The sequence below is a fragment of the Triticum dicoccoides genome, chromosome 2B (assembly GCF_002162155.2).
Source record: "Triticum dicoccoides isolate Atlit2015 ecotype Zavitan chromosome 2B, WEW_v2.0, whole genome shotgun sequence".
NCBI classification, from domain to species: Eukaryota; Viridiplantae; Streptophyta; class Magnoliopsida; order Poales; family Poaceae; genus Triticum; species Triticum dicoccoides.
In genome coordinates, this window is record NC_041383.1 from 573493844 (window position 1) to 573518992 (window position 25149).

General features: G+C 46.3%; 2 protein-coding genes and 1 non-coding gene across 3 annotated transcripts; all 3 read right to left on the minus strand.

Annotated features, from left to right (window-relative positions):
- Positions 1–6424: 6424 nt before the first annotated feature.
- TRNAF-GAA lies at positions 6425–6497 on the minus strand. Its single transcript has one exon. It is a non-coding gene; the product is annotated as a tRNA-Phe (tRNA).
- Positions 6498–7579: 1082 nt separating this feature from the next.
- Positions 7580–8725, minus strand: LOC119368043 (transcription factor TCP7-like). Its single transcript, XM_037633405.1, has one exon. The coding sequence runs from the start codon at positions 8619–8621 to the stop codon at positions 8010–8012; it is 612 nt and encodes a 203-aa protein (XP_037489302.1). The 5' UTR covers positions 8622–8725; the 3' UTR covers positions 7580–8009.
- Positions 8726–10648: 1923 nt separating this feature from the next.
- On the minus strand, positions 10649–20176 carry LOC119364948 (probable sphingolipid transporter spinster homolog 2). Its single transcript, XM_037630523.1, has 16 exons — positions 19418–20176; positions 18249–18377; positions 17882–17983; positions 17574–17678; positions 17410–17485; positions 16319–16393; positions 16084–16186; positions 15782–15850; positions 15052–15127; positions 14700–14797; positions 13355–13431; positions 13037–13150; positions 12309–12428; positions 11845–11973; positions 11307–11385; positions 10649–11058 (listed from the first exon to the last, which is right to left on the minus strand). The coding sequence occupies exons 1-16, from the start codon at positions 19750–19752 to the stop codon at positions 10934–10936; spliced, it is 1812 nt and encodes a 603-aa protein (XP_037486420.1). The 5' UTR covers positions 19753–20176; the 3' UTR covers positions 10649–10933.
- Positions 20177–25149: the final 4973 nt, after the last annotated feature.

The following is a 25149-nucleotide window of genomic DNA, read 5'->3' on the forward strand; positions in this document are numbered from 1 at the left end:
GGGGCTCGGGTGAGTTTGATGGCGAGGCTGCGGGGCATGGTTCATCGTGGGGCTAGGCGCGTTCGAACGCAGAGACGAAGCCACGTCGAACGGTAGTGACACGGTGGCCGGAGAGGCTGTGTAGCGACGACAACGAGTGGCGCGGCGGACGCCGGCGCTCGGCCACGAGAGGGAAGGGCGGTGCCGCGCGTTAATGGGCAAATGGGAGGGCTAGCCGGGCCCTACTCGACACAGCGAGTTCGACGGAATCACGCCCGTGACCATTTGGTCATCGGAATCTCGCCGGCGACAAGATCCGCGGCGGAGCGTTCGGGTGCTACGGCGACAACTATCTAGGCCGCACGAGAGAGAAAGAGAGGAGAGTGCAGGGGGCTCACCGAGCGGCGCACACGATGGCCCTTGGGGGTTTAGTAGCTGCAGGGGCGCAGCCGGAGTAAGTGAAGAACGGGGGCGGAGCTTGTCGGAGCAGAGGAGGAAGACGGCGGCGTCAGGGGTGTTGCGGTGGCTCCGGTCTCCAACGGGTTGCACCAGTCGAAGCAGCGGACGACGGCGGCCCTTGGAGACACCGTGGGGCGACGAGGTGGGCACGGTGGCCGTGGATAGGCCGGAGCCATGGCGGTGGTGGCACTCGGATGCGGAGGGGAAGGAGAGGGCGAGGTGGATCTGGAGGGGAGTGGGAGAGGCGCAGGAATCGAGGCGAGAGTGGGGACTAGTGGGAGGCGAGATCGAGGAGACGGGGCGTGGCGGCCTTATCCTCTCCTCGTCGCCGACGAGAGGGTGCGGCGGGGACGCGCCCCTGTTCCAACCCGGGTCGGGGGAACAGGGAAGGGAAGCGGCAGGGGGAGGCGGGCCGGGCCGGCTGGGCCGGTCGGCTGGGTTAGCTGGGTCGTTTGGTCCAAGAGAGGGGGGGTCCGTTTCCTTTTGCTTTATTTTCAGTTTTTCTTTTCTGTTTTATTTCATTTTAAAGTATTTAGGCATTTTCTAAAAATGTGTTTACTTCACCATAATTACCTATGCAATATTTGGCACTGCCTGAACATTTTTGTTTTGATGTTTGAAAACTTTTGTTTTTGTCATATTTTGAATTTGATTTTTGGACCAGTTTTGAACTAATGAAATATTAGCAACAGTAACGAAGGTGACGTGGCATCATTAGCAGAGTTTCACTGTAGCTTAATTATCCGGGCGTTACACCTAGGTTATGACTGTTATATGATGAATATCATCCAACAAATTGTCAATCCAATGCCTACGAATTTCCTACATATTGATCTAGCTAAGTTACTACTAATGCTGTTACTGTTACAACTACTACAAAATCATTGCTATCACTGTTACCTTTACTATTGCTACTACCACTACTATCAAAACTATCATACTATTGTGCTACTGATCACTTTGCTGCAGATAATTAGTCTCCAGGTGTGGCTGAATTGACAACTCAGTTGCTAATACTTGCAAATATTCTTTGGCTCCCCTTGTGTCGAATCTATAAATTTGGGTTGAATACTCTACCCTCGAAAACTGTTGCGATCCTCAATACTTGTGGGTTATAAGTAGCCTAATCATGCGAACTCACAAAAAGAGCAGGGGTAAATGTTGGGTTGTCTCCCAAAAAGCGCTTTTCTTTTATGCCTTTTTAGCTAGGCTTGATGATTTCAATGATGCTCACATAAAAGTAAAGAATTGAAACATAAAAGAGCATCATGAATCACAAGTTCCTTTCTCATAATAGTTTTCAGTAGCATCATGAATGGATTCATCAATATAACTATCACATAAAGTATTATTTTAATGATCCACAAGCATAGAAAGTTTATTACTCTCCATATAAGCAAAATTATTCTCATTCATAAAAGTGGGAGTACCATATAAAACTCGAATACTATAAAAAAATTCCACATTAAAAGAGTAATGTTCAATAAAAGGATAATGTAAATTATGACAATAATTATCACTACTTTTTATAACATAGGTATCATCACAATAATCATCATAAGTTGCAACTTTTTTCTCATCGTAGTCAATTGAAACCTCTTCCGAAATAGTGGAATCATTACTAAATAAAGTCATGACCTCTCCAAATCCACTTTTATCATTATAATAAGATTCAACACCCTCCAAAATAATGGGATCATTACCTAGAGTTGACACTATTCCAAACTCACTTCCATAAATATAATCATCATAAATAGGAGGCATGCAATCATTATAGCAAATTTGCACATCAAAACTTGGGGGACAAAAAAATGTCATCTTCATTAGACATAGCATCCCCAAGCTTATGGCTTTGCATATCATTAACATCATGGATATTCATGGAATTCATACTAACAACATTGCAGTCATGCTCATCATTCATGGATTCTATGCCAAACATTTCATAGCATTCTTCTTCTAACAATTGAGCACAATTTTCCTTTCCATCATTTTCACGAAAGACATTAACACTATAAAGAAGAAGAAGAATATGATGCAACTCAATTCCATTTTTTAGTTTTCTTTTATAAACCAAACTAGTGGTAAACAAGAAACTAAAAGATTCAATTGCAAGATCTAAATGTATACCTTCAAGCACTCACATCCACGGCAACAGCGCCAGAAAAGAGCTTGATGTCTACTACACTACTTGTTCTTGTAGACTCGTGTTGGACCTCCAAGCGCAGAGTTTTGTAGGACAGTAGCAAATTTCCTTCAAGTGGATGACCTAAGGTTTATCAATCTGTGGGAGGCATAGGATGAAGATGGTCTCTCTCAAACAACCCCTGCAACTGAATAACAAAGAGTATCGTGTGTCCCCAACACACCCAATACAATGGAAAATTGTATATGTGCACTAGTTCGGTGAAGAGATGGTGATAAAAGTGTAATATGGATGGTAGAAATGTATTTTTATAATCTGAATAAATAAAAACAGCAAGGTAGCAAGTGATAAAACGGAGCACAAACAGTATTGCAATGCTTGAAAACAAGGCCTAGGGTCCATACTTTCGCTAGTGTAAACTCTCAACAATGCTAATATAATTGGATCACATAACCATCCCTCAACGTGCGATGAAGAATCACTCCAAAGTTCCTATCTAGCGGAGAACATAAGAAGAAATTGTTTATAGCTATTCTTTTCGATCGATCTATCCAGGAGTTCGTACTAAAATAACACCAAAACAAATTCAGATTCATAATACTTGATCCAACACAAAGAACCTCAAAGAGTGCCCCAAGATTTCTACCGGAGAAACAAAGACGAGAACATGCATCAACCCCTATGCATAGATTACCCCAATGTCACCTCAAGAATCCGCGAGTTGAGTGCCAAAACACATATCAAGTGAATCAATATGATACCCCATTGTCACCACGGGTATTAATATGCAAGACATACATCACGTGAATCCATAAAAGTATTCAATTCGATAAGAATGAAATATCAAAGGGAAAACTCAATTCATAACAAGATAGAGAGGGGGAAACACTATATGATCCAACTATATTAACAAAGTCCGCGATACATCAAGATCATGCCATCTCAAGAACACGAAGAGAGAGAGAGAGAGAGAGAGAGAGAGAGAGAGAGAGAGAGAGAGAGAGAGATTAAACACATAGCTACTGGTACAAACCATCAGCCCCGAGGGTGGACTACTCCCTCCTCATCATGGTGGCCGCCGAGATGATGAAGATGGCCTCCAATGATGATTTCCCCCTCCGGAAGGGTGCCGGAACATGGTCCAGATTGGTTCTAGTGGATACAGATGCTTGCGGCGGTGGAACTTCCGATCTATCGACTCCCTTGGGGTTTTTGGAATATTTGGGAATTTATAGGCGAAGAGGCGGTGCGGGAGGCCACCGAGGTGGGCACAGCCCACCAGAGCGCGCCTGGGCCCCCAAGCGCGCCCAGGTGGGTTGTGCCCGCATTGGGGCACCCCTCTGGTACTTCTTTGGCACATGTTGTTCCTTATGGTCCATAAAAGTTCTCCAAAAAGTTTCACTGTGTTTGAACTCTGTTTGGTATTGATTTTCTGCGATGTAAGAAACAAGCAAAAAACAACAACTGGCACTGGGCACTATGTCAATAGGTTAGTCCCAAAAAATGATGTAAAGTTGCTATAAAATGATTGTAAAACGACCAAGAATGATAGTATAACAACATGAATACTTCATAAATTATAGATACATTGGAGACGTATCACCGTCCACTGGTCCCTCGAGTCCGTGCACACCTCCACGAATGACGCCCCCAAGGGGGAAATGACACAAGAGTGTCGTCATCATCTGATCGCCTGACCTAGTGTTTTCCCCGAAGATAGCAGATAGAAGTCTTGAACTTCTCCATGGCGATGCCTTCAATAAGGGGACGACACCGTCAAGCGCCGGCCTTGGCATCTAGCCGAGTGCAGAGCTTTCACCCGGATCAGCTCAATGAACCACCATCCAGCATGTTGTGTATCAGATCTCGACCATCCCTAGCACCTCAACAGCGTTGGTGCTCCAGCCACCAGCATAGCACCTTGCGCCTCCACACCCTGGTCAGATGCACAAGTCACCTAGCCACACCTCACCGGCGGAGCATGGCCACCAAATGCAACACCACAACCATCCTGCAAGGCCGTCGACCGCTCCTAAGTCCTTAGCCTCCATCCCCGATCCAATCTGGGCGCTCCTAGATCGGCCGCCAGGAGGTAGCGCCCATGCCAGGAACGCCAACACAGAGCCACCGCAAGACGCCAACACAGAGCCACCGCAAGATGGATGTCGTGCCGTCGAGCTAGTAGGGCGTCGGGAGAAAGCACCGGACATGGGAACAACGTATTGCCTTGCGGCGCTGTCAAGGAGATGGAGCCCCACACCCCACCCTGCAAAACAGGAGACAAACAGCCCCGCCGCCGCCAACACCATGAGGGCGCCCGTCGGCGGCGGCGAGGGGAAGGGGCAACGGGGGAGGGAGACCCTAGGCGGCAGTGGTGCCCTCCTGGATCGCCCACGGGGGGAGCGACACGGGAGAAGAGACGGGGCGAGTACTCAACGCATTATGGAACAGAGGTAGTACTCAACACAAGTGCAATCATAAATTGATGTAAATAGACATGCATGCATGTTGAACTCTCTGAAGACACCTACTGGTCGGTAGTCATATTAGCAATGGTATGCATGAAGAGGACGGAGCCTGCAGGTCCTACGTGGATGACGCCGATTATCTTGTCTCCAACTTCGGTGAAGTCGTAGATGTTACAGATCTCCTTAAGACATCTGACGATGTCGAGTAGGTGCATGGTATGTCCTTCTCGTCATACACAACAAGTCGCATCGTCATAAGGCCACATGTTGCTGCTGCCATGAGGAGCAGCCTCCACAACCACGCCAGGCAAGGCAGCACCACACTCCGGCCCAACAGTCTCGTCCTGCACCGTGTCCATCACGCGAGAGGACGATAGATCCCCGCCGCCGCCGCCGGTGGCCGGGGTTCGCCCGGTCGCGCCCTCTAGCGGCGGCGAGGGAGGACGACGAAGAAGGGGAGACCCCGCCGACAGCTAGGTTTTCCCTCCTGTCGCTTGCGGAAGGGACGGAATGGGTTGAAAGAGGTTGTATATTTTCACATTGTGAATGTTAGTATTATTTTTCTATAAAATTGGTCAAACTTTATGAGGTCTGACTTTAGACAAGTCTTATATGAAAACTAAAAAGGACTGGAGGGAGTATTAAATAAAACTTGTGTTGAATTAACCAACCTATCTAGTGCTTTTATGGTTGCCCTTATAGCATGAAGCAAGATAATGTGTTTCCCCGCAAAAAAAAAAGCAAGATAATGTGTTTATCATTTTTCTTAAATGTATGTCTTTTTGTATAAGTTCAAAATTGGAGCAAAACAAAACAAATTTTGCACACATGCGTCAGTTTTCTTTTGGTGGAGGGGGAGCATTGGACTGATTACTGGAGTGTAAGTTGTATGCATGCATCAGTTTTCTTTGCGGATTAAAACATGCTTTAGGCGTCAAATGTATAGATTGGATGCCTATTATAAACTTTCTCGGAAAAAAGGATGACTATTATAAACTGACATAGTACACGCAGTGGCTAGATTAAATTTTGATGCGGCTCAAGGAAAATACAAATAATCTTTAGCAGTGGGGGCTATTCAGATACACTCCCTTGATAGTGATCTAAACAATTTTATATTTCTCTACGAAAGGAGAAGTAAATTGCATGCAAATAGTATAAACTAGCACGAATGCTGAGTTGTTACATGTGTACAGTTTTGTGGATCATTAGTGCTTGCTTGCACTTGGGCCCTTTGTATTATTCTAGTCGCTTGTAAAAAAACTATCATATGGTTGTCATTTGCTCTTGCAGTGTGCGTCGAGGCTTCATTTGTCTCCAAAACAAACAAAAAATTAAAGGCTTCACTAAAAAAATGGAAAAAGAGGAGGTATGCGGTGAGCGTGGATCGAACACGCGACCTTCAGATCTTCAGTCTGACGCTCTCCCAACTGAGCTATCCCCGCCTGTTGAAATCTCTGCCTGTAAAACTTTAATATACTTAAGAGCGGCAAGTGGATGCGTAGGACGGCAGTGCGCTCTTCGTTAATTTCACCTCCCATCGGCAAGTCCCGCAGCCGGCACACAAAACTGTGCTCAATAAAGAAAAACGAAACCAGTGCACGAAAGCAACAGATGTTGCGGATCTTCCCCCAGACCGAGCGAGAAGCTGGCAATGGCATGTCGTTTTGCAAGGAATGTACGTACCAACACCAAGTCACCAGCGCCAGTCGTCCAAAAATAAATACACCGGTAAGTCACTGGCGGCCACTGGCATATCCATCCAGTCCAGAGACCTCAGATCAGACTATCAGAGCATGCAGCTGGCCGCCACCAACCAGCCCGGACGCCAAGGACGGGCAGGTTGGTGCAACCGGCGGTCACAGTCATCACAGTCCCACAGAGCATAGCATGCCTCTCGAGTCGCAGCAAAAATATGCTCCGCGTCGCAATGCTGGATACACTTGACTGTATTCTCTAACGTGGAGCAATATTATTATTATATATATATATATATATATATATATATATATATATATATATATATATATTGAAATTTACGTGGAGCACTTAATATCTGCGAGCATGGCAACGTAAACCGTTGGGGGTGTAGACAGAGTGCAGAGATCTGCATTCCGTCAGGTGAGGTAGGGTAGGGCAGGGCAGCTCTCTTTCCTGCCCAGCCAGCCAAATGGCCTACAGCTTGGCACCAATAATGGCCGGAGAAAACAGCCGGAGCCTTTCATCAGGGCAAAGTGGCAGAGGCCGTTAGCAGAGCGGCAGCTTTTGCCCCAGCAGCAGTATTGCAGGGATAAAAGCGAACCCACGATTAAAGTAAATCTACTAAACATCAGCTAAATCATTCTTCCGCAGCAAAGCGCAGCCCTGCCATGTACGTACGTAATGTGATGGCAGTGCGCCAAATGGGTCATCTCGTTCCATCATTGTTCGACAGTTACCGCAGATGTCAATCACACCAGAGCCTTTGCATCGGCAAAACGATTCCTACAGATAGAGGGACTTCCATTGACGCAAAACAACAATCGAGTGGTACAAGAGTGGCACTGTGTTAGATAGATCAATCGACTCGTCACAGACAGCAGGGAATGGCAGAGCCGTGGCAGTGGCGTAATACACTGTAGTAACAACTAGTGACAAGCACAATCACAAATCCGACGAGATGGGGTGGTAAGATCTCTAGCAGGCTTGTATCTACAGTTGCTACCTTGGAATCTCTGATGCTGCCCAGATTCTCCATTCTTTCTTCCCAGACCAAAAACCACGCAAAAGAAAACACACGGTGCACGCAAAGGAGAAAGGAAGCAAAAGAAAATGATAAAGTACGTAGGGCAAGCCACACCACACAGCAGCAGGCAAGCAAGCAGGAACACCTGGCTAGCTTGGCTCCAAGAATTAGGCAGCAGGGCACGGGCAGGTCAGCGCATGCGATCACGTAGAGAGCGCGCGCGGCTCGGCGGTCACCGGGACTCCTCCTCTGGCCGCCTGGAGGCGCCGGAGAGCGCGGAGAGCAGGTTCAGGTGGTGGTGGTGCCCCTGCGCCACCGACGACGCGTACGCCTGCGCCTCCAGCGACGGGGAGAGGCCCCAGGGTACAGGCCGGGCCTGCAGCGCCTCCCAGAACGACGGCGCCGCCTCGTGCTCGTGGTCCTCGCGCGGCCGCTTCCCGAGGAGGGAGACGGCGGCAGTGGAGGGCGCCGAGGAGCAGGAGAAGACGGCCGGGGTGGTGCCGGAGCCGGTCGCTGCCAGGATGGACGGCTCGGCCTGCCGGAGCAGCCACTCCACGGTCTGCCCGTCCGACTTGAGCCCCAGCTCGCGGGTGAGCTGGAACACGCGCGCCGCGCACACGATCGGCATGCGCACGCGCCGCCCGCGCCCGTTCACCTTGCTGTGCCGGTCCTTGGCGCCCTTGGCCGCCCCGGCCTTTCTCGGCCCCGGCACCGCCACCACGGCGTCGTCCGCGGCCTCGGCCGACGAGAAGCCGGGCATTGCCATCGTCTGGGACATGGGCGTCGCCGTCGGCATTGCCATGGGACGGTAGAGCTGGAAGGTGGCGGCGTCGCGAGATGCCATGGCTGCTGGTGGCTTAGCTTTCGTTCGGGTGGCGCACAGATGTGTGGGGAGGTGATCTGATGGGGATGGATGGATGGATAGGGCCTTGTCCGCTTGGTCCCTGACCCTGTGGGGTGCAAATTTATAAAGGGTTGGAGTTTCATGTGCATTTTCTTTGTATATTCTTTTTATGCCCTCTGGCTCTGATACGTCACAAGTATGTGCCACAAAGTCATACACATTTCTGAGTGTGCATGTCAGAAAAAAATGCACATATGAATCATACACATTTCTGAGTGTGCATGTCAGAAAAAAATGCACATATGAAGCTGCTTTACATGTTCGACTCCGCGTGAGGAAAATACACCGACTATGTCGAAAATGCACGGGGAGCCCTTTTGCACCGCGTCTTCCTCCCCCTGAGGCGACTCGGGCGGAGCCAGAAACCTAGCCGCCGCCGCCGCAAACTCCCTCCTCTCGCTCTGCCGCCGGAGGAGGACGCCGCCGGGCTAAGCCCGGGGGCCGACGGCGGTGGCGGGGGATCTCCTCTCTCGCGCGTCTCCGGGGTGGGGCGAATCCCAAGGCGTGTGGTGGCGCGACCGATTTGGGATCTGCGGCGCGGCGGATGGCTGCAGGCGGTGGGAGGTCGGCCCGTCCTTGGAGGGCGACGGCTTGGCAGCGGCGGCGACTGCGGGCGGCGGCGGCCGGCTTGGCGGCGGTGGCGTGCATGCTGCCTTCAGATCGGCGACGGCGGCGTGGAGGGCCTTCTTTTGGTGAGCTCCGCAAGCAATTATTGGGAAGCAATTATTGACGTGCATGCTGCCTTCAGATCGGCGACGGCGACGGCGGCGGCGACTGCGGACCTCCGCTTTATGAGATCGGCGACGGAGGTTTCAGCTTTTGGTGAGCTCCGCAAGCAATTATTGGGAAGTACGTAAACAGATGGAGGTATCTGAAGTCTGACCCTGAAAACCTGAATGTAGCGCACTTGGGCACTTGGCTCAAGAAGTCTGAAGTGCAGTGCAGTGCAGAGGACAGGAGCACTGCAGCCTTGCAGGGACAGGCATGGAGCACTGCAGCAGGAGCGCTGTGTAGCACTGTAGGCATTGGGGGGCAGGCCACATGGGGTCTTCGTCCGGTAGCTCTCACCTCCACGGACGGCTCTATTATCTCACCTCACCTTGCTCAAGCCTGTAACATTGATCTGCATAGAAGAACTTTCGAGGTTTACAATTTTTTTTTGTCGTGCCGCATTCGCTTTGCATTACATTGGCTTCGGGTAGGCCCTCTGAAATGTCATTTGCCATGCCTAGCTCATGCAAACCGTCCGTATGCAAAGAAAGGAAAAAAAAAGGACTTGCATGGATGCTATTACCCTGGAAATGGCGATGGTCTGATGGAGACCCAGCTACATACACAGCAGGTCATTTTCAGCCGATATTCAGCAAGACTGATAAACAGATTTCTGCGAGTCATTTTCAAACAAAAGGCCAGGTTACGGGTGTGGCAGATGGTGCGACGCAGACGGACGGCGATTATCCATGAAGCGCTGAGAGTGGTAGCGGCGGCCAGCAACGATCCATGTAGTAGTTGGATTGCGGGGCGCTGCTCGCCTACATGTGTGGTGGAGCCGCGGCTGCGCAACCGGATCATCGGGGGGATTGACGGCTCGCCAGACGCGACATGTTGCTGTTGCGCCCAGCCTGGACCACATTGGTTGTTCCGGGTCATGATCGCGCTACAACCCTCTTTCCTCTTCCTTGTGCAGCGTACATCGCCATTCCAGTCGGCAGTTGGGCGCCCGTTCCTTTTATTCCGATGACCTACCAGATGTACGAGCAGCATGGAGAATGATTGGGACCATAAACCCTGGGCGCTCAATCCCATGTGCATTCAGTGTACCTTCTTTGTAGCTGAAGCAATTTATCATGTTTATTACTAGTACTTCCAATAACCTCGCATATGGAAAGAAAAACTACTGTAGCTCAGCCAATAGATGGGAGATCCATCAATGTGATCTATTTTGGCAACCACGCTAGAGAAGTAGAGACCGGACAAGCAATTCTAGCTTCAGATCCGACTAATTCGGAAGAAACTTTGTTGGCATGTGCAAACATTACCCACCCTTTCTAATCAACCAAGTTACACCATTGATACATACTGTTTGCAGTATCTGCAGTCTGTACACAAAAGCCAAGACGACCAAGAGAACAAATGATTTATGTACAGGTACAGCCAACAGACATGCAAATTTACATTTCACATGCTTGCTGGCACGGCCGAAATAATCCAGCTAAGAAAGAAAAAGGCATCTTGCTTGATGACCTCACTGATCATTGAGAAGTGCGCGCTTCATCGTTTCCATCATCAAGCAATGGCCTGAGGTTTGATCTCTCAGTGGCAGGAACACCATGCTCGCTCTGCTCATTGAAACGATCAACACTATGCAAAAATATGCCTGCAGAGAGTAAATATGTCCCAGCTTCAGCCAAGTATCACAAATACATGCATTACTGCAGGGCAAGTTTAAATTTATTTTAGGATAAGCATATTCAATCTACACACTAGGGCATGGTAGTGATTAGGTTTGGTTTCAAATCATGCTTGCATATGACTTCTAAACATAAAAGAGTCAAACAGTACAATCCTTTTAATCAGTAAGTGAAAACATGAGATACTGCCCAGACATTATATGAAGTTACATACCCCAAAACCAAAATCCAAATGCACCAACGAGGACGGATGTCAACAAAAGCGCCGTTGTTCTCCAGTTATGGATTTTGTCCTGCATCAAAGTTCCAACAGTAAAAGCACAATATAGGACTCACGATGCAACAATACTGAAAAGCATCACCATCCAAGTGGTGTTGGATGCAACTAAAATGCTATAGCCATAATGCATCAACATCTGCTAGGGCACTAATAGAGTGATAAGAGGACACATAAATATTGGGATCTAAATATACTCCCTCCGTATCAAAATATAAGGCCTTTTTTTGTCTAAATCTAGACCAAAAAATGTCTTATATTTTAATACAGAGGAGTATTTACATATACAAAGCAATCCATTATGACAAGCATTGAGACATCAACATAACAAAATATTTGCATATTAGGGTAATCTCATTTACTCCGTACATGAAAATAATGAACCTGATTACATACAGAGAACATGGGCAATTAAGTTGCTGAGCAAGTAATTCTTTGCCTATGATTCATTGAAAACAAGCACAAGAACAAGTACCTGAATAAACCCAACAATGGGTGAAGAAGGCACATCACCCAATATATGGATTGAAACAGTAGACATAGCCATTGATAATGGCCGCAAACTTGGTTTCACAGAATGAAGGCATATGTAGTTTACTGGAGCCTGTAGGTTCAAAGGATAAGTATATGTGAAGAATTTAACTAGGCATAGGGCATTTACAACATATTGAAATGCTTAGCAGCATGACAAGTACATACAAATAGAAGCAAGTTGTTTAAAAACATTGTCCGTTTTACATCCAATACCCGTACAGCAACTAGACTAACTTCCAATGTAAAGATTTTCAAAAGAGAGAACCAAGATAATCAACATAATAAAATAAGACTTTACGTTTCTTTGTGTTCCTAAATTAGCAACAATAGTTTCATAGCTCAGCCACGTACTAGGAGTCAGAATGTAAAGTGTTGTGAAAATAGTTAAGCAAAGTAAGTATTTACCTGAGTTGCAAAAACCAAGAGCTCCCCCACTGAAAAAAAGGGTATGAATCCATAAAGGCTCTTGAAACAAAAGGCACCGAAACAAAATATCGCCCCTAGGAAAGTTGCGCCAGAAAGAAGCTACAAGAAAAGAAACATGTCGATTGAAGTAAGAATTACAGAATTAATACAGTAGTAACCAGCATATACAGTTTCCTTTAGCTTCATTGCTCCAGCCTCCTGACTGGCATGTGCTCCGGAAGTAGCGATCTAAAACGTCTTTTAAAAGTATACAGAGGGAGTACTACTCAGTAGACATAAATATAACACACCCATGTTCAACATCATGTTCAACACTCAGTAGACATAAATATAACACACCCATGTTCACACACCTACTTAATGGTCTAGTGTCATTCTGCTAAAGAACAAATAAGGCAACAGGCAATGATAAGAACTAATCCTAGGCACATGCCCAAAAAGAACAACACATTAACTAGTGATTGCATGTTGTTAGCAAAAAAATAAATCATCTGGAGGTCAGTAGCCTAGAATCAGTTATTAAAAACAAACGTAAAATCATCAACTTAAGATGATGGTAAATATATTCTTGCTAATAGAATAACCACACACCCAAGCTATTTGAGAACATACCTTAAAATTGGACAAAAAAGCTGGGTTCTTTTTCTTAAAAATACTCCAGTTAGAAGACAAACAAATGCAATATAAGATTGTAATTTTTTTCTTACCTTGAAAGCATTGGAAATTGTAGAGTCTATCTTGTCAAGGATGAAACCCCCTGCAAGGGTTCCAAATATTCCACACACTATTGTTATTCTGCCAAACATTAGATCTGCACTGGCCTGGTATGACAAGTTCAGCATGAAAGGTTATCCAGTGAAATGGCAATGTATTTAAGTGTGATAATATAAATATTGTGGTAGGTCTAGGCTATACTAAAGCAGAAGACCAGGACTTTCATACAGGTCACTAAAAAAAATCAATGCTCAAATAAAAATCAACAAATATGGCCCTATGCATCGGAAAAACAGGCTACAAGGAATTACCATGTGGTAGATATCCTGACCAGCCTTGGGGCCCCAATAGGAATAGGCACCAATGACAAAGTTGTAGAAGATGTAACCTGGAATTGCCCAATTAAATTTACCGCAGTTACAAACAGGAGAGTATACTTCGCACAAAAGAGTTGCAAATGAAATGTATTTCAGAAGTATCAATCAAACTTCGAATTTGGACGTGAAAGACATGTGTTACTAATTATAAAGATCCATTTGAAGCAATGTACCACGAGAGAACCTTATTGCCCAAATTTTTGAATGCTGAATGAAGAATCTATAGCCAGAGCCAAGATTTGTTTAGAAAATGTTTTTACTTCCCAAAGGTAGTTGCTGGCTTGGCTATTTACAGAATTAGGAATCGGGACACAAATGACAACGAATTTTGGCAGCAAATCGGTTAGGATGTGACTAATATGACAGGCCTTTTTAACCTATGGATTAACAGTAACATTTTATATGGAAAATCTGCCACAAAAGTTGAACCAATTGTGCTTAACTTGAGCGAGAAAACAACAGTGGATCAGAGTACATGTTGTTTCAACTAGGGGTGGGCATTTTAACCGAAGACCGTAATACCGAACCGAAAAAACTGGTGCCAAAGCCGAATAGACCGAAACCGGAAAAATCAGTACAAATTCGGCCAGCTACGCTAGACAACCGAAATTAGCTCGGTCAGTTCGGTTTTAACCCTTTGTTAACCGAAAGGACCGATGACACCGAATAAACTAGTACAGGCCAACTCCATGCACTAGGCTGTAGCCCACTAGCGACTAGTCACATGCGTCCATTTAGGCCTTGGCAAATTCACCAGACTGCAGACAGCGCATCTTATCCACCGACCGTGCAGGTTGAGGCGCCGCAAGATCTAGCAGCCACCAGCCAGCCGCACAGCGCATCTCCTCTTCCATTCGTCTGTCATACGCCTATTTTTTAAGATTTTTTGGTTGCTTCTTTCCATTGACAACCGGTGCCTCTGTTCCTTCATTTGGTGTTCGGTCAGAAACAGAGAACCGAAAAGAAACGTCGGTCCACTGAATCCTCGGTTCCCAGATTTTCAGAAGACCGATCGGTTGTCATTTAGTGGAAACCGAATTTCCTTTTTGACTGGAGAACCGAACCGATCGGTTCGGTTTAACCGAATGCCCAGTCCTAGTTTCAACTATATTTAAATGCAGACTATATATGGAAGATCTACTTGTCTAACATCAAGGATGAAGTATAGCACTGAACACAGCTGAGTTTAGCATTTAAAAACCTCATGTTCAGTATAAAAAATAAGCATCTAGCATAATAGAGTTCAAATAATTGCATAACATGTGAAAGAAGATCTGACCTGCAACATTTACAACATAGACTCGCTCTTGTAGCAATTCTTTCATATCTTTCCCAAAATGATGGATTTCAATCATAACTTTCTTCCCGAAACTGGAGCTGCATGATGAAAATGTGAATATTCAAACGATTTTGTACTAGGTTAATGCAAGTAAGCTACTAAACTTAATCTATTTGAATAGGTTAGCACATCAGTTAAGTAACTACAACATCATTCACTTTTACCTAGATCATCAACAAGGAAAAGGTGCTGTATATTCCGGTAAGGTAAGAAAAGGAGAGAAACAGCACTGTATGAAGATATAAAATCAAGGCACTGATCGAACTAGAAAAAACACAAAGGAGGTGCTTACAGGGAAAACTTTTCTGGAAGCTTTTCTGCAAGGCCCTCAACTATAGCAGGAACACCCTGCTTTATTCCATTATTACCTGGAATAGTTGGAAGGGAAATGAGCAATTGAACAAGGTGGTGTTTACTGGCGCTTGAGCTTCTGTGAAGTTACACACCCCAGCAGCCAGGAGGAGGCAAATTCAATTCAGTATGATGCTGTATCCAGAAATGTCAATGAAAGTAGCCTTTGATGAATAAGCCCTAAAGCAAATGAACAAGGTCATCTAGGATACATGATTGCAAGTTAGTTATGCTATTTTCTTCCCTAAAATAAAGTCTGCTGCTTTTGTGCACTTCGAATACAAGGGGAGGTCAAAATAATTCAGAAGGCTAAGCAAATCATCAGTTTTGCCCTTAGTTGTTTTCCTATTGAAAATGCTTAAGATCCTTAGGATCACAGAATATCAAGCATATTATCACGGTTCAACTCATAACAAAAGTAGTAGCCCCATAACCCAAAATTTTAGCATAACATGCAGAGAGTCACGAAAAGGAATTTAATTTGGAAGGTGTTTTCTTAAGTGCTTTTCACTCCTGTACTGTAAGCAAATCAGTGTAGAGAAACAGTGAGTTCTTCTAATAACTGAATGGAGCAAATTATGAATTTAACCTTTCAAGGGAATATTCAAGCACTCTTTAAAGGCAAAGATGGTGTAACAACGTCAAACTAAGTAAAGAGCAAAGGGACATACTTGTCTCATCTTGAAGCTCCGGACTGAGCATTGGACCATACTCTTTTGTCTTTTTGTTGTGAGTAAATCCTGGTAAACAAATCACCATCCCAAAAGAAAGAGAAAATAAATGGAAGAAAGTCAGGGTGCCAGAATACCGAAATAGAAATTAGTAGTGTTGTCTACACTGATAAGCAAAATAATACATACTCACTCCCTCCATCCATCCCATGATATAAGATGTTATTACAACCATTATATGAGTATAATGGTTGTAATAAAAACTTATATTATGGGACGGAGGGAGTAAAACAAAGCCACACCTTTGAGCTCTAGTGGCTTTATCACAAAGCCCAGAATGACAAACGGAAGCATCAAAATTGACTCTCCCCAGAAAGCAGCACGCCAGTGCAGATGACCTCCAACCTGATGAGATGCAACATTTTGAACAATACAAGGTCAAGTTACACTGGTAATGCACCTGTTTCTCAACCCATATAACTTGAGGCAAAACCAAGAAGCAAGAAAGAAGAAAAGTGTAGCATATATAACACTTACCAACCCACCATAAACATAACCAAGTGCTATCCCAGTGGGTATACACATGTAGAACATAGCAAGCCATGCAGTTTTCTGGTAACATAATAGCAGCAATGTTAGTTGTTGACTAACATAAGACACGAGAAAAAAAACAGTACTATGTAACCAAACCTCCTAAGCAAACATTAAACTACATAACATCATGATTCATAAATGTATGCATTATTCAAGGAGCAATTCATTCACCTGATTTAACAACTAGAAGCAACTGCTGAAGAATTTTTTAGCCTAAGCTAATCAGCTCAATACAGAGATGAGTGATGAGGACGGCGTTTCTACTCCGCATGAACAATAAATTTGAAGAGAAAAGCAGAAAATTCAGATATTTTTTGGCACTTTAATGTTCTATAGGTGTGTGCACAATTTCGTGAACAAATGACATCCATGGTGATAAAAAGCAAAAAAATCTGATACTTTGGCACTTTAGTGTTCTATAGTTGTGTGCACAATTTCGTGAACAAATGACATCTGTGGTGCTCTGGACCAAAAGGGGAAGAAAACAGTGCTACAAATTGCCTATTTGTTTCTTTGGAGCACCGATTTTATTTGTTTTTTGTCCAGAGCACCATGGACGACATTTCTTAACGAAATTTTGTGCGCACCTAGAATACTCGAGCATCTTTGGTACCAAACAAATTCAGATTATTTTTTGCTATTTTTTTTAGAAAAATGTTCATGCGGGAGTATATGAGCTCAGGCTCTGAAAGCAATTACCGGATGAGTGATCCATTACAATTCTGGATTACATGGTATTTATGTACTGTATTGATTAACACATTTTGAATGCCCTGTAGAATTTTGCCTCAATGGCATGGGTTTGACAGTTTGCTCCTTCTGTTGTGACATATAATGATTCGGAGAAAGATCATTCATATCCTTGACACGTCATAAACATAATACATGTGCAAAGATGTAGATTATTTCCAGAAGAATGTTGCTTCATGATGGGACTTGGGTATAGAAACAAGGCCAAGCAAACACAAGATATGTTCACATATACACAGAAAACAGTGTTAAGAAATCTAAAGGCATCACAAGATTAACAGGACCTGTGCTGCTGGTGCATTGTCATCAATGAAAGGAGCTGCGAGACTTATAAACGAAGCTTCACCAACACCAACTAACCTAATTAACATATTGTGGAATAGATCACATGATTAGTAGAGTGTTATTAAAAAAATACACAGATCATTAACATATAGAAAGTACTTACATGCGACATATAGTAATTGACCAGAAATCAAACGAGCACCCACAGCCAGCTGTTGCAATAGTCCAGACTAACAACCCGACACCAATAAGCCTGAAAGGATTGTGACTGCAAGGAGGGGGGGAAATCTATCACATGCAGAAAAATAGCACCCTTAAAGGCTTGCGTAGCCATATTAAAACAATGTTAGTCTGTAGTGTGTATTGTTATTTGAAGAATATGTGTCCATCCGTAATATCTTTTCCTACTGCAATGAGCAATATATAGAAATAAAGTTATAGTACATCAAAAGAGGGCCATAAGATACTAACATTTTTGCCAATGACGCAAATATCGGGGAAGCCACCAACAACCCAACCATAAATGCTGAGGACAACACGCCATCTTCAAAATTGCTCAGATTGAAATCACCCCTGCAGACAACATGGCATGAGATAGAGAAAGAAGAAAATTATAATGTGGAAAAGAAGACGGGAATTGTGTACAATGGCACTGTACAACAATTTAATTTGGAAAAGGGATGTAGCACAGCTTGGTAGCTTGCAATTTGCAACGAACTAAATTATATGAGCATTTCTCCTGATCTAAGCTCTCGCTTATAGTAGCTAAGACATGCAGCAAGTGTATTAAGTTCAAAGAAATGTCACATTTTGTAGAAAAGTTTCTGGCGGGGCTTACTGAATTCCAGAACCTGATGAGCATGTGCCACCAGAACAACTGCCACGGCTGCCATTGACACCATTACTTGCTATTACTCCCCGGTCAACATAATTTAGCATGTTGATTATGCAGAACATCACAAGTAATCTGCAACCATTAAAAGTAATTAACTCAACCACTGCATAAATGGACTCTTTACAGTGAGAACACAAAACCTGACAGAGTATGTCATGCTAATTTAATCTGCATAAATTACAGCTTCTGACATGAAATGATTGACTAAATTTAGATAATGGTAACGCCCACGGGATACTGAGCACACATTCACTAAACTGCTACTGCAGTCTGCATAAATAACAAGTTTTGAACTCAAGACCCACACAACGTGGAATTATTGACATTGCATCACCATGTCCTCCAATTCCATTAAATGTCGCAAATGTAGAGGCCCAAAACTTCGGGAAAAAAATCAGAGCCACAGTGAGCACATGATATACTAACAAGATAAACTGTGCCAAACAACAGGATAACAACCAAATCACCACTCCATCTTGTCGAAATTGAGACCAAATCTACTATGCAATTTTCACTGCATATCAAAAGAGTTAGAGACTATCTGGCCAGAAAAAAGGCTTGGGCCACCGTTACCAAATAACGCCCACGCGCGCACAAACGTTTTCAAGACCACTACAAACGGGAACAAACTGCATCACGCCAACGCCAAACTAGTACAAAACGCAGGTCCACGCCACTAAAGCAAGCCAACATAGAGAAACGGACAAATACTAAAACTAGAAGTCACGAAAGGAACAAGCAGAGATTCAAGAGAAATTTCGATTAAGGAGATGGAACCATACAGCACATATATCACTAATGATTGTTTGTAGTATGAGCAATGATTTGTTATCAAGCGTAAAAAAACTGGCCAAATCTCCTAGCGCGCTCCCATCTGACCTCAACCTGGCATCGCTGAAGGCTCGCAGCTCAAATCAACGCAATGGCAGCTCAATTGGAGCTCGGGAGAACCCAGAATTTTGAAAACAAACAGCCAAATCGCCCCAATTTGATATCGAACCCGTCCCACAGCTCCGCAGAGGGAAAACCCCGTGCGCCGAAAGTTCAAACCTACTACTAAGCCAAAGCTGCCGCTCAATCTCGCTGTGCTGGGGGATTAGTGGCAGCAGTACCTCTTCGGGGTGAACCAGGAAGGCTTCCCGTCGGCCACGCCGCTGGTGCTGGCTTCGGGGCCAGCTTCGATGTCACGCACCACGGTGACCGCCATGGCCTCCGCCGCCGCCGCCGCCTCCACCTGCTTACCTTCGACCGCTAAAGCCTCGGCCGGAGCAACCGCGGAGAGCTCCCGCTTAGCTTCCGCCTCCGCCGGTGGCGTGGAGGCCGGAGCGGAGGCAGCGAGAGGCGGGTCGGAGGGGGAGGGGGAGGGGGAGCCGTCGACGGGGGATCCCACAACCACCACGACCTGGGCGTCGTCCCTTGCGGCTGGGGTTGCGTCGGATCCGCCCATATACTACAAAAAATATATGCGCCCGGAGTTTGACTCGCGATCGGTTTTCGGCCGGGGGAAATCGTGGCCTACCGGGATTCCTTCCCAAATATCTATCCCATGGATGGGATGGGGTTTATAAACAGTCTGTCTTCAGTATTACTCGTGCGGGAACGGGAAACCGGATAATACGGGGCGGGCGGTTGGTTTAATAGTAAAGGCTGGTGGCTGGCGGGCGGGTGGATATTCGGTGAAGATGTTTGTGGCGACGACGCAACGTCTGTCGTGGGTTGCTTTGCTGCTGGGTGGTGGGAGATTCTCTCCTCTCCTCTCCTCTATCTGCTACCCTGTTCCCCGTGCACCGCGGCTGTACTTCTTCTTCTTCCTCCCCGGCGCCGTGATCTGGACGCCGGGCGTGGTGGTGGTGCGGGGAAAGGGGGCGACCGGTGGTGGTGGAGGGGTGGGGGCAGCGGGGCGGCCGTGGACCTGGCTCATGGACGGGTTTATCTATCTGGACTGGCTTCGGTATCTCCATCTGAGATGCCCTTCAATGTCCGGTCCTGCAAAGTAGCCGTGGTTGGTGACCTACATTTGGGAGATCGCTTTTTTCGCCGGGATATACGACGGACGGACGGACAATTCTTTACTTTGCGCGCAGTTGGTCTCCATCCATCCATCGAATTTTTGGTGGAGTGCGTGCGTGCGTGCAAGACAGCGAGAATCGTTTCTTCCCAGGCTGCTGCAGGTTCTTCGTTTCGACGGCTTTACCCCCCTCCTCTCTTTGTTTCCCGCTGGGCGCCTGCGAGTCGTTTTGACGGCTTTACCCCCCCCCCTCTCTCTTTGTTTCCCGCTGGGCGCCTGCGAGAGGAAATTGCACAAACCACCACTTATTGGGGTTGATGTTGCGCAAAACACCTACTATACGGATTTGTTGCGGAAAACACCGCATATTGGTGTAATACATTGCAGATAGGTCTAATCTAGTATTTGGATGCATTGACATAATTATTGACAAATGGGTCCCGCTCGTAAGTGCACATGTGGCAATAAAACCGGCCACATCAGCCAACATATTAGACTGTCATTATCTCCAAAACCTGTGGTCCAGTTGAGCCGAAACTTTCCTAGATTAGTATTGAATATATGTAGTATTTACTGAAATTATTTCACATTTTTCTGAAAATGTCAAAAAAATTCACACTTTTCTAAAATTGTTAACTTTTGAACCCAAATTTAAATGAAGCAAGTTCGGCATGAGATCACCAACACAAAAACATGGTAGATATTGTTCCCATTAGATTTTAGCATCAAGTAGCTGACATGAAAGTTGGATAAAGGATAATAATCAGATATGTTGCTGAAACAAAATTTATACCGACACAAGGGACAAGGCCTTAAACACATGTCAAAATCAAGCGCAGAACCTAAGTAATAACAACACAAACGTCCCAAAAAATAGGATCCTAAACAAAAATACGTCGATCAACGGCAAAATTTATCCCCAAAAATGTAAGGGTTTCATGAGGGAGAAGAAGACCTAGGAAGGTAGGGGAGAAGACGAGCATAGCTCAGGTGAGAGGGGGGTGCTTACCCGACGATTGGGTAACGGCTCCATCACCACTGATGGGATGGTCGCCGCCGCCTGCTGTTCCTATGCGGAAACTCTGTGCTAGGCCGTTCCTCTCTGCTCCGAAAATATATTTTAGAGCACCTACACCTAGGCCCCTCTTATCTAGCCATCCATTCTTCGTATCAAGATCTGTGTAAGTACATTTCTCTTTTTTGTTTCTATCACATAGAACATATCTTCAAGTTAAAACCTTTGCAGAACAGTAAAGTCTTCAAGTTAAAACCTTTGCAGAACAGTAAAGCTTTCTAGCTAAAATCTAGGATAGTTTTTTTAGATTTTTCCGCCCAACATAAATATAAAAAATAAGTTTTATTTGATTAATATATATATATATTTTAGTATTTATGTTGGACGAAAAATTCTGAAATTTTTATCTCACATTATAGTTAGTAAGTTTTGCTGCGCTGCAAAGTTTGAAGTTCAAAACATGTTCTATATGAGAGAAACGAAAAAGAGAAAAATTGCATATACAAATTTAGTTGTCTCGCACAGATCTTAAAGCAATATTGGAGGACCAGGATAGCAGGGCATGGGTGCAAGTGCTCTAAAAATCTGCGTCCCTCTTTGCTCGAGCCACTATGTACGAGATGGTTGTGTCTTGTTTCATCGACATCGGCTTTCAGCCCATCTATTTTTGTGAGTCGGCTTCCAGCCCACTTATTAAACTGTTTTTTTTTTAACTCTGGTCTTTTCACTTCTTGGTCTAATATACATTGGCTGATGTGGCCGGATTTTATTGTCACGCGTGCACTTAGAAGCGGGACCCATTTGTCAGTAATTATGTCAATGCATCCAAATACTAGATTAGACCTATCTGCAACGTATTACACCAATATGTGGTATTTTCCGCAACAAACTCGTATAGTAGGTGTTTTGTGCAACACCAGCCCCAATAAGCGGTGGTTTGTGCAATTCCCTCCGCCTGCGAGTGAGCACGTCAGTGAATCGGTCAAATGATGAAGGCTTGCTGCGCTGATCATGCCTCCATGGGCCCGGCTCACAAAGGTAGAGTATCTCCCAATCACACCCGTGGTGGGGCGCTCCTCTCTCTTGCGAATGCCGCCCTTTCTCCTTCTCCGGGCGTTAGTTTATCCTTGTTACGTGTGATCTTCTTCGTCTTGGACCAGCGACAGGCGGAGATTAGCTGTTGGGTCGAGGCGCCCCACCCCTGATCATTCGTCCCCTCCACTCCAACGACGCACCACCATCTTCTGTTCCACATTCAATCGCATTCACATTGCACGTGACGGCAGCTCCACCCTTTGGATATTGCCTTTGCTCGCTTTCTGTTTCAGTAGGCGAGCAGCATCCCCATCTTTCACGTATGACATCCATTTGTTTACAACATTTTGCTTCGGAAATTATTTTGCTCCATCACTTCGTGTCATCCCATACTCCTGATGGCTAAGAGCATCTACGGCCACGTATGACAAATATGACACCACAAACGCCCGCGGGCGCATCCGCAGGCAATGACCAGGCACACCTCAAATTTCACTTATTGCATCCAAATATCTTACACTGTGTTTGGATGTCTATATTGGGGTCCTGAATTGGATTTTGTATTCCTCAACCACCAATTCTAGTGTTTGGCATGCCAGCGGAAACATGAGTCTGAAATCGATTCAATACAGCGATGAAATCAGTTCCACGCGCCGAGGCCTCGCACGATACGGAGCCCAACCCCTCCGATTTGGCATGTATTCATGCCTCCCGCAAAAGAAAACGTTTCGCGGCCCGTCTTTTCTCCCCCGCTCGACTGAAGCATCCACTTTTGCTTAAAAAAAGATTGAAGCAGCCACTCCCCACCTCGAGCGACGAGAGGAGGCGGCGCCGGCAGCGCTAGCGCCTAGGAAGCACCCGATGGCGGATGTCCTCCTCACCCCCCGCCGCCATTTCTCCTTTTCATGCCCTCCGCCGGCCCTTCTCCTCATCCCCTCGTCATCTCCTCTGCCCATGGCTGCCATGACCTGGCTCTCCCCATCCGCCGCATCTCCTCTACCCATGGCGTCCACAGCCTGGCTCTCCCCATCCGCCACTGCTCCTTCTCCTCTCGTGCGTCCCACTGGACCCCCTCTTCCTGTGCCACTGGTTCCCCATCTTCTTCTTCGTGGTCAGACGCCAATCGCCAGATCCCCTCGTCTGCCCTCTGTTCTTTCCCTCCCTAGATCTTCTTAGAAGATAAATTTTAATGCTACATAATCAATTATACTCACACATTGTATAAATTTTGACTTGATGCATAACGAAGATGCAATTCCATAGTTTGCCATCCAAACCGAATTTGGTATTGAAACCTCCTTGTCATTCCATAAGCCAATTCCATGAGCATCCAAACAAGCGAATTCGTATTCGTGTCCATTACAATTTCCTCGATGAATTGGAATTGAAATCAATTCAATACGGAGGTCCTCAATACATACATCCAAACGTTGCGTCATACTAAATTCTTAAATCCATACAAAGACATGCAAAAGGAAGTAGAACCTACGAACTACGTCGATCCTAGCTACTCCTCGTTGGAGATCACGACGATCTCCGTGCCCGGCTCCGGCAGCATGGGCGGCAGTTGCAGCTCCGGCTCCTTTAGCTGCTCCACTCCAGCCTCCTCCGCCTCTATCTCAGCGTCGAGTTCGACGAAGAGCACGTCAGACTCCGTCTGCTCCGCTGGAGGAACGCCCGATTGGCCTGTACATAGGCCTCATTCTGGATGGACTCCAGGATGGCCTGCTGCTCCGCCATCTCCTCTGACTGGGCGACAGCGAACTCCGCCTCCGCCGGCTCCATGTTGAAGCCCGGCAGCTGCTACTCACGCTCCTCCACCTCCATCGGAGCCATCTCCTCCTCCTCCTCTTCCCCTTGCTGCTCCTTATCCTCCTCCTCCTGCTCCGGCGATTCCGGAGGCAGCCCGACAGCGATGTGGGCGGCGTGCGCGACTTGCCTTGCCAGGATCTCCTGCTGGATCTCGTAGCGGCGCTCCGGCATCAGCATGGTGTAGTACGTGATCTTGCTCCGGACCATGACGGAGTGCTCGAGCGTGGGCAGAGCGCCGAAGCAGGAGAGGAAGGAGGTGGATGGGCTCGGACTGGTGGCGCGGAGAGGAGGGAGGGGGGAGGGGTTGGGGTTGTGGGATACCGGCCGGCTTAAAATAGCCGGATTCGGTCTTGGGCGGCGAGCTGGAGTGGCGCCACACGGTGACGAACGCGGCGCCCGTCGATCGCCGGGTTTCCGGGCGTTTTCTGTTGGGGAACGTAGTAATTTCAAAAAAATCCTACGCACACGCAAGATCATGGTGATGCATAGTAATGAGAGAGGAGAGTACTGTCCATGTACCCTCGTAGATCGAAAGTGGAAGCGTTATGACAACGCGGTTGATGTAGTCGTACGTCTTCACGATCTGACCGATCCAAGTACCAAACGTACGACACCTCCGAGTTCAGCACACATTCAGCTCGATGACGATCCCCGGACTCCGATCCAGTAGGGCGTCGGGGATGAGTTTCGTCAGCACGACAGCGTGGTGACGACGATGATGTTCTACCGACGCAGGGCTTCGCCTAAGCACCGCAACGATATGACCGATGTGGAATATGGTGGAGGGGGGCACCGCACACGGCTAAGGAACAATCACGAAGATCAACTTGTGTGTTATGGGGTGCCCCCTGCCCCCGTATATAAAGGAGGGAGGGGGAGGTGCGGCCGGCCCCTAGGGGTGCGCCTGGAGGAGTCCTACTCCCCCCCCCCTATTGCCTTGTAGGAGAAGGAAAGGGGGGATGGGAAAGAGGAAA

What these genes read in the sequence shown, in the direction of transcription:
- LOC119368043 (XM_037633405.1), bottom strand. Translation starts at nt 8,621, where the DNA reads ATGGCATCTCGCGACGCCGCCACCTTCCAGCTCTACCGTCCCATGGCA.
- LOC119364948 (XM_037630523.1), bottom strand. Translation starts at nt 19,752, where the DNA reads ATGGGCGGATCCGACGCAACCCCAGCCGCAAGGGACGACGCCCAGGTC. An exon ending in TCCTGGTTCACCCCGAAGAG is followed by an intron (nt 18,378 to 19,417) that starts GTACTGCTGCCA and finishes TAATGGTTGCAG; the next exon opens with ATTACTTGTGATGTTCTGCA. An exon ending in GTTATGTTTATGGTGGGTTG is followed by an intron (nt 16,187 to 16,318) that starts GTAAGTGTTATA and finishes GCATCTCATCAG; the next exon opens with GTTGGAGGTCATCTGCACTG.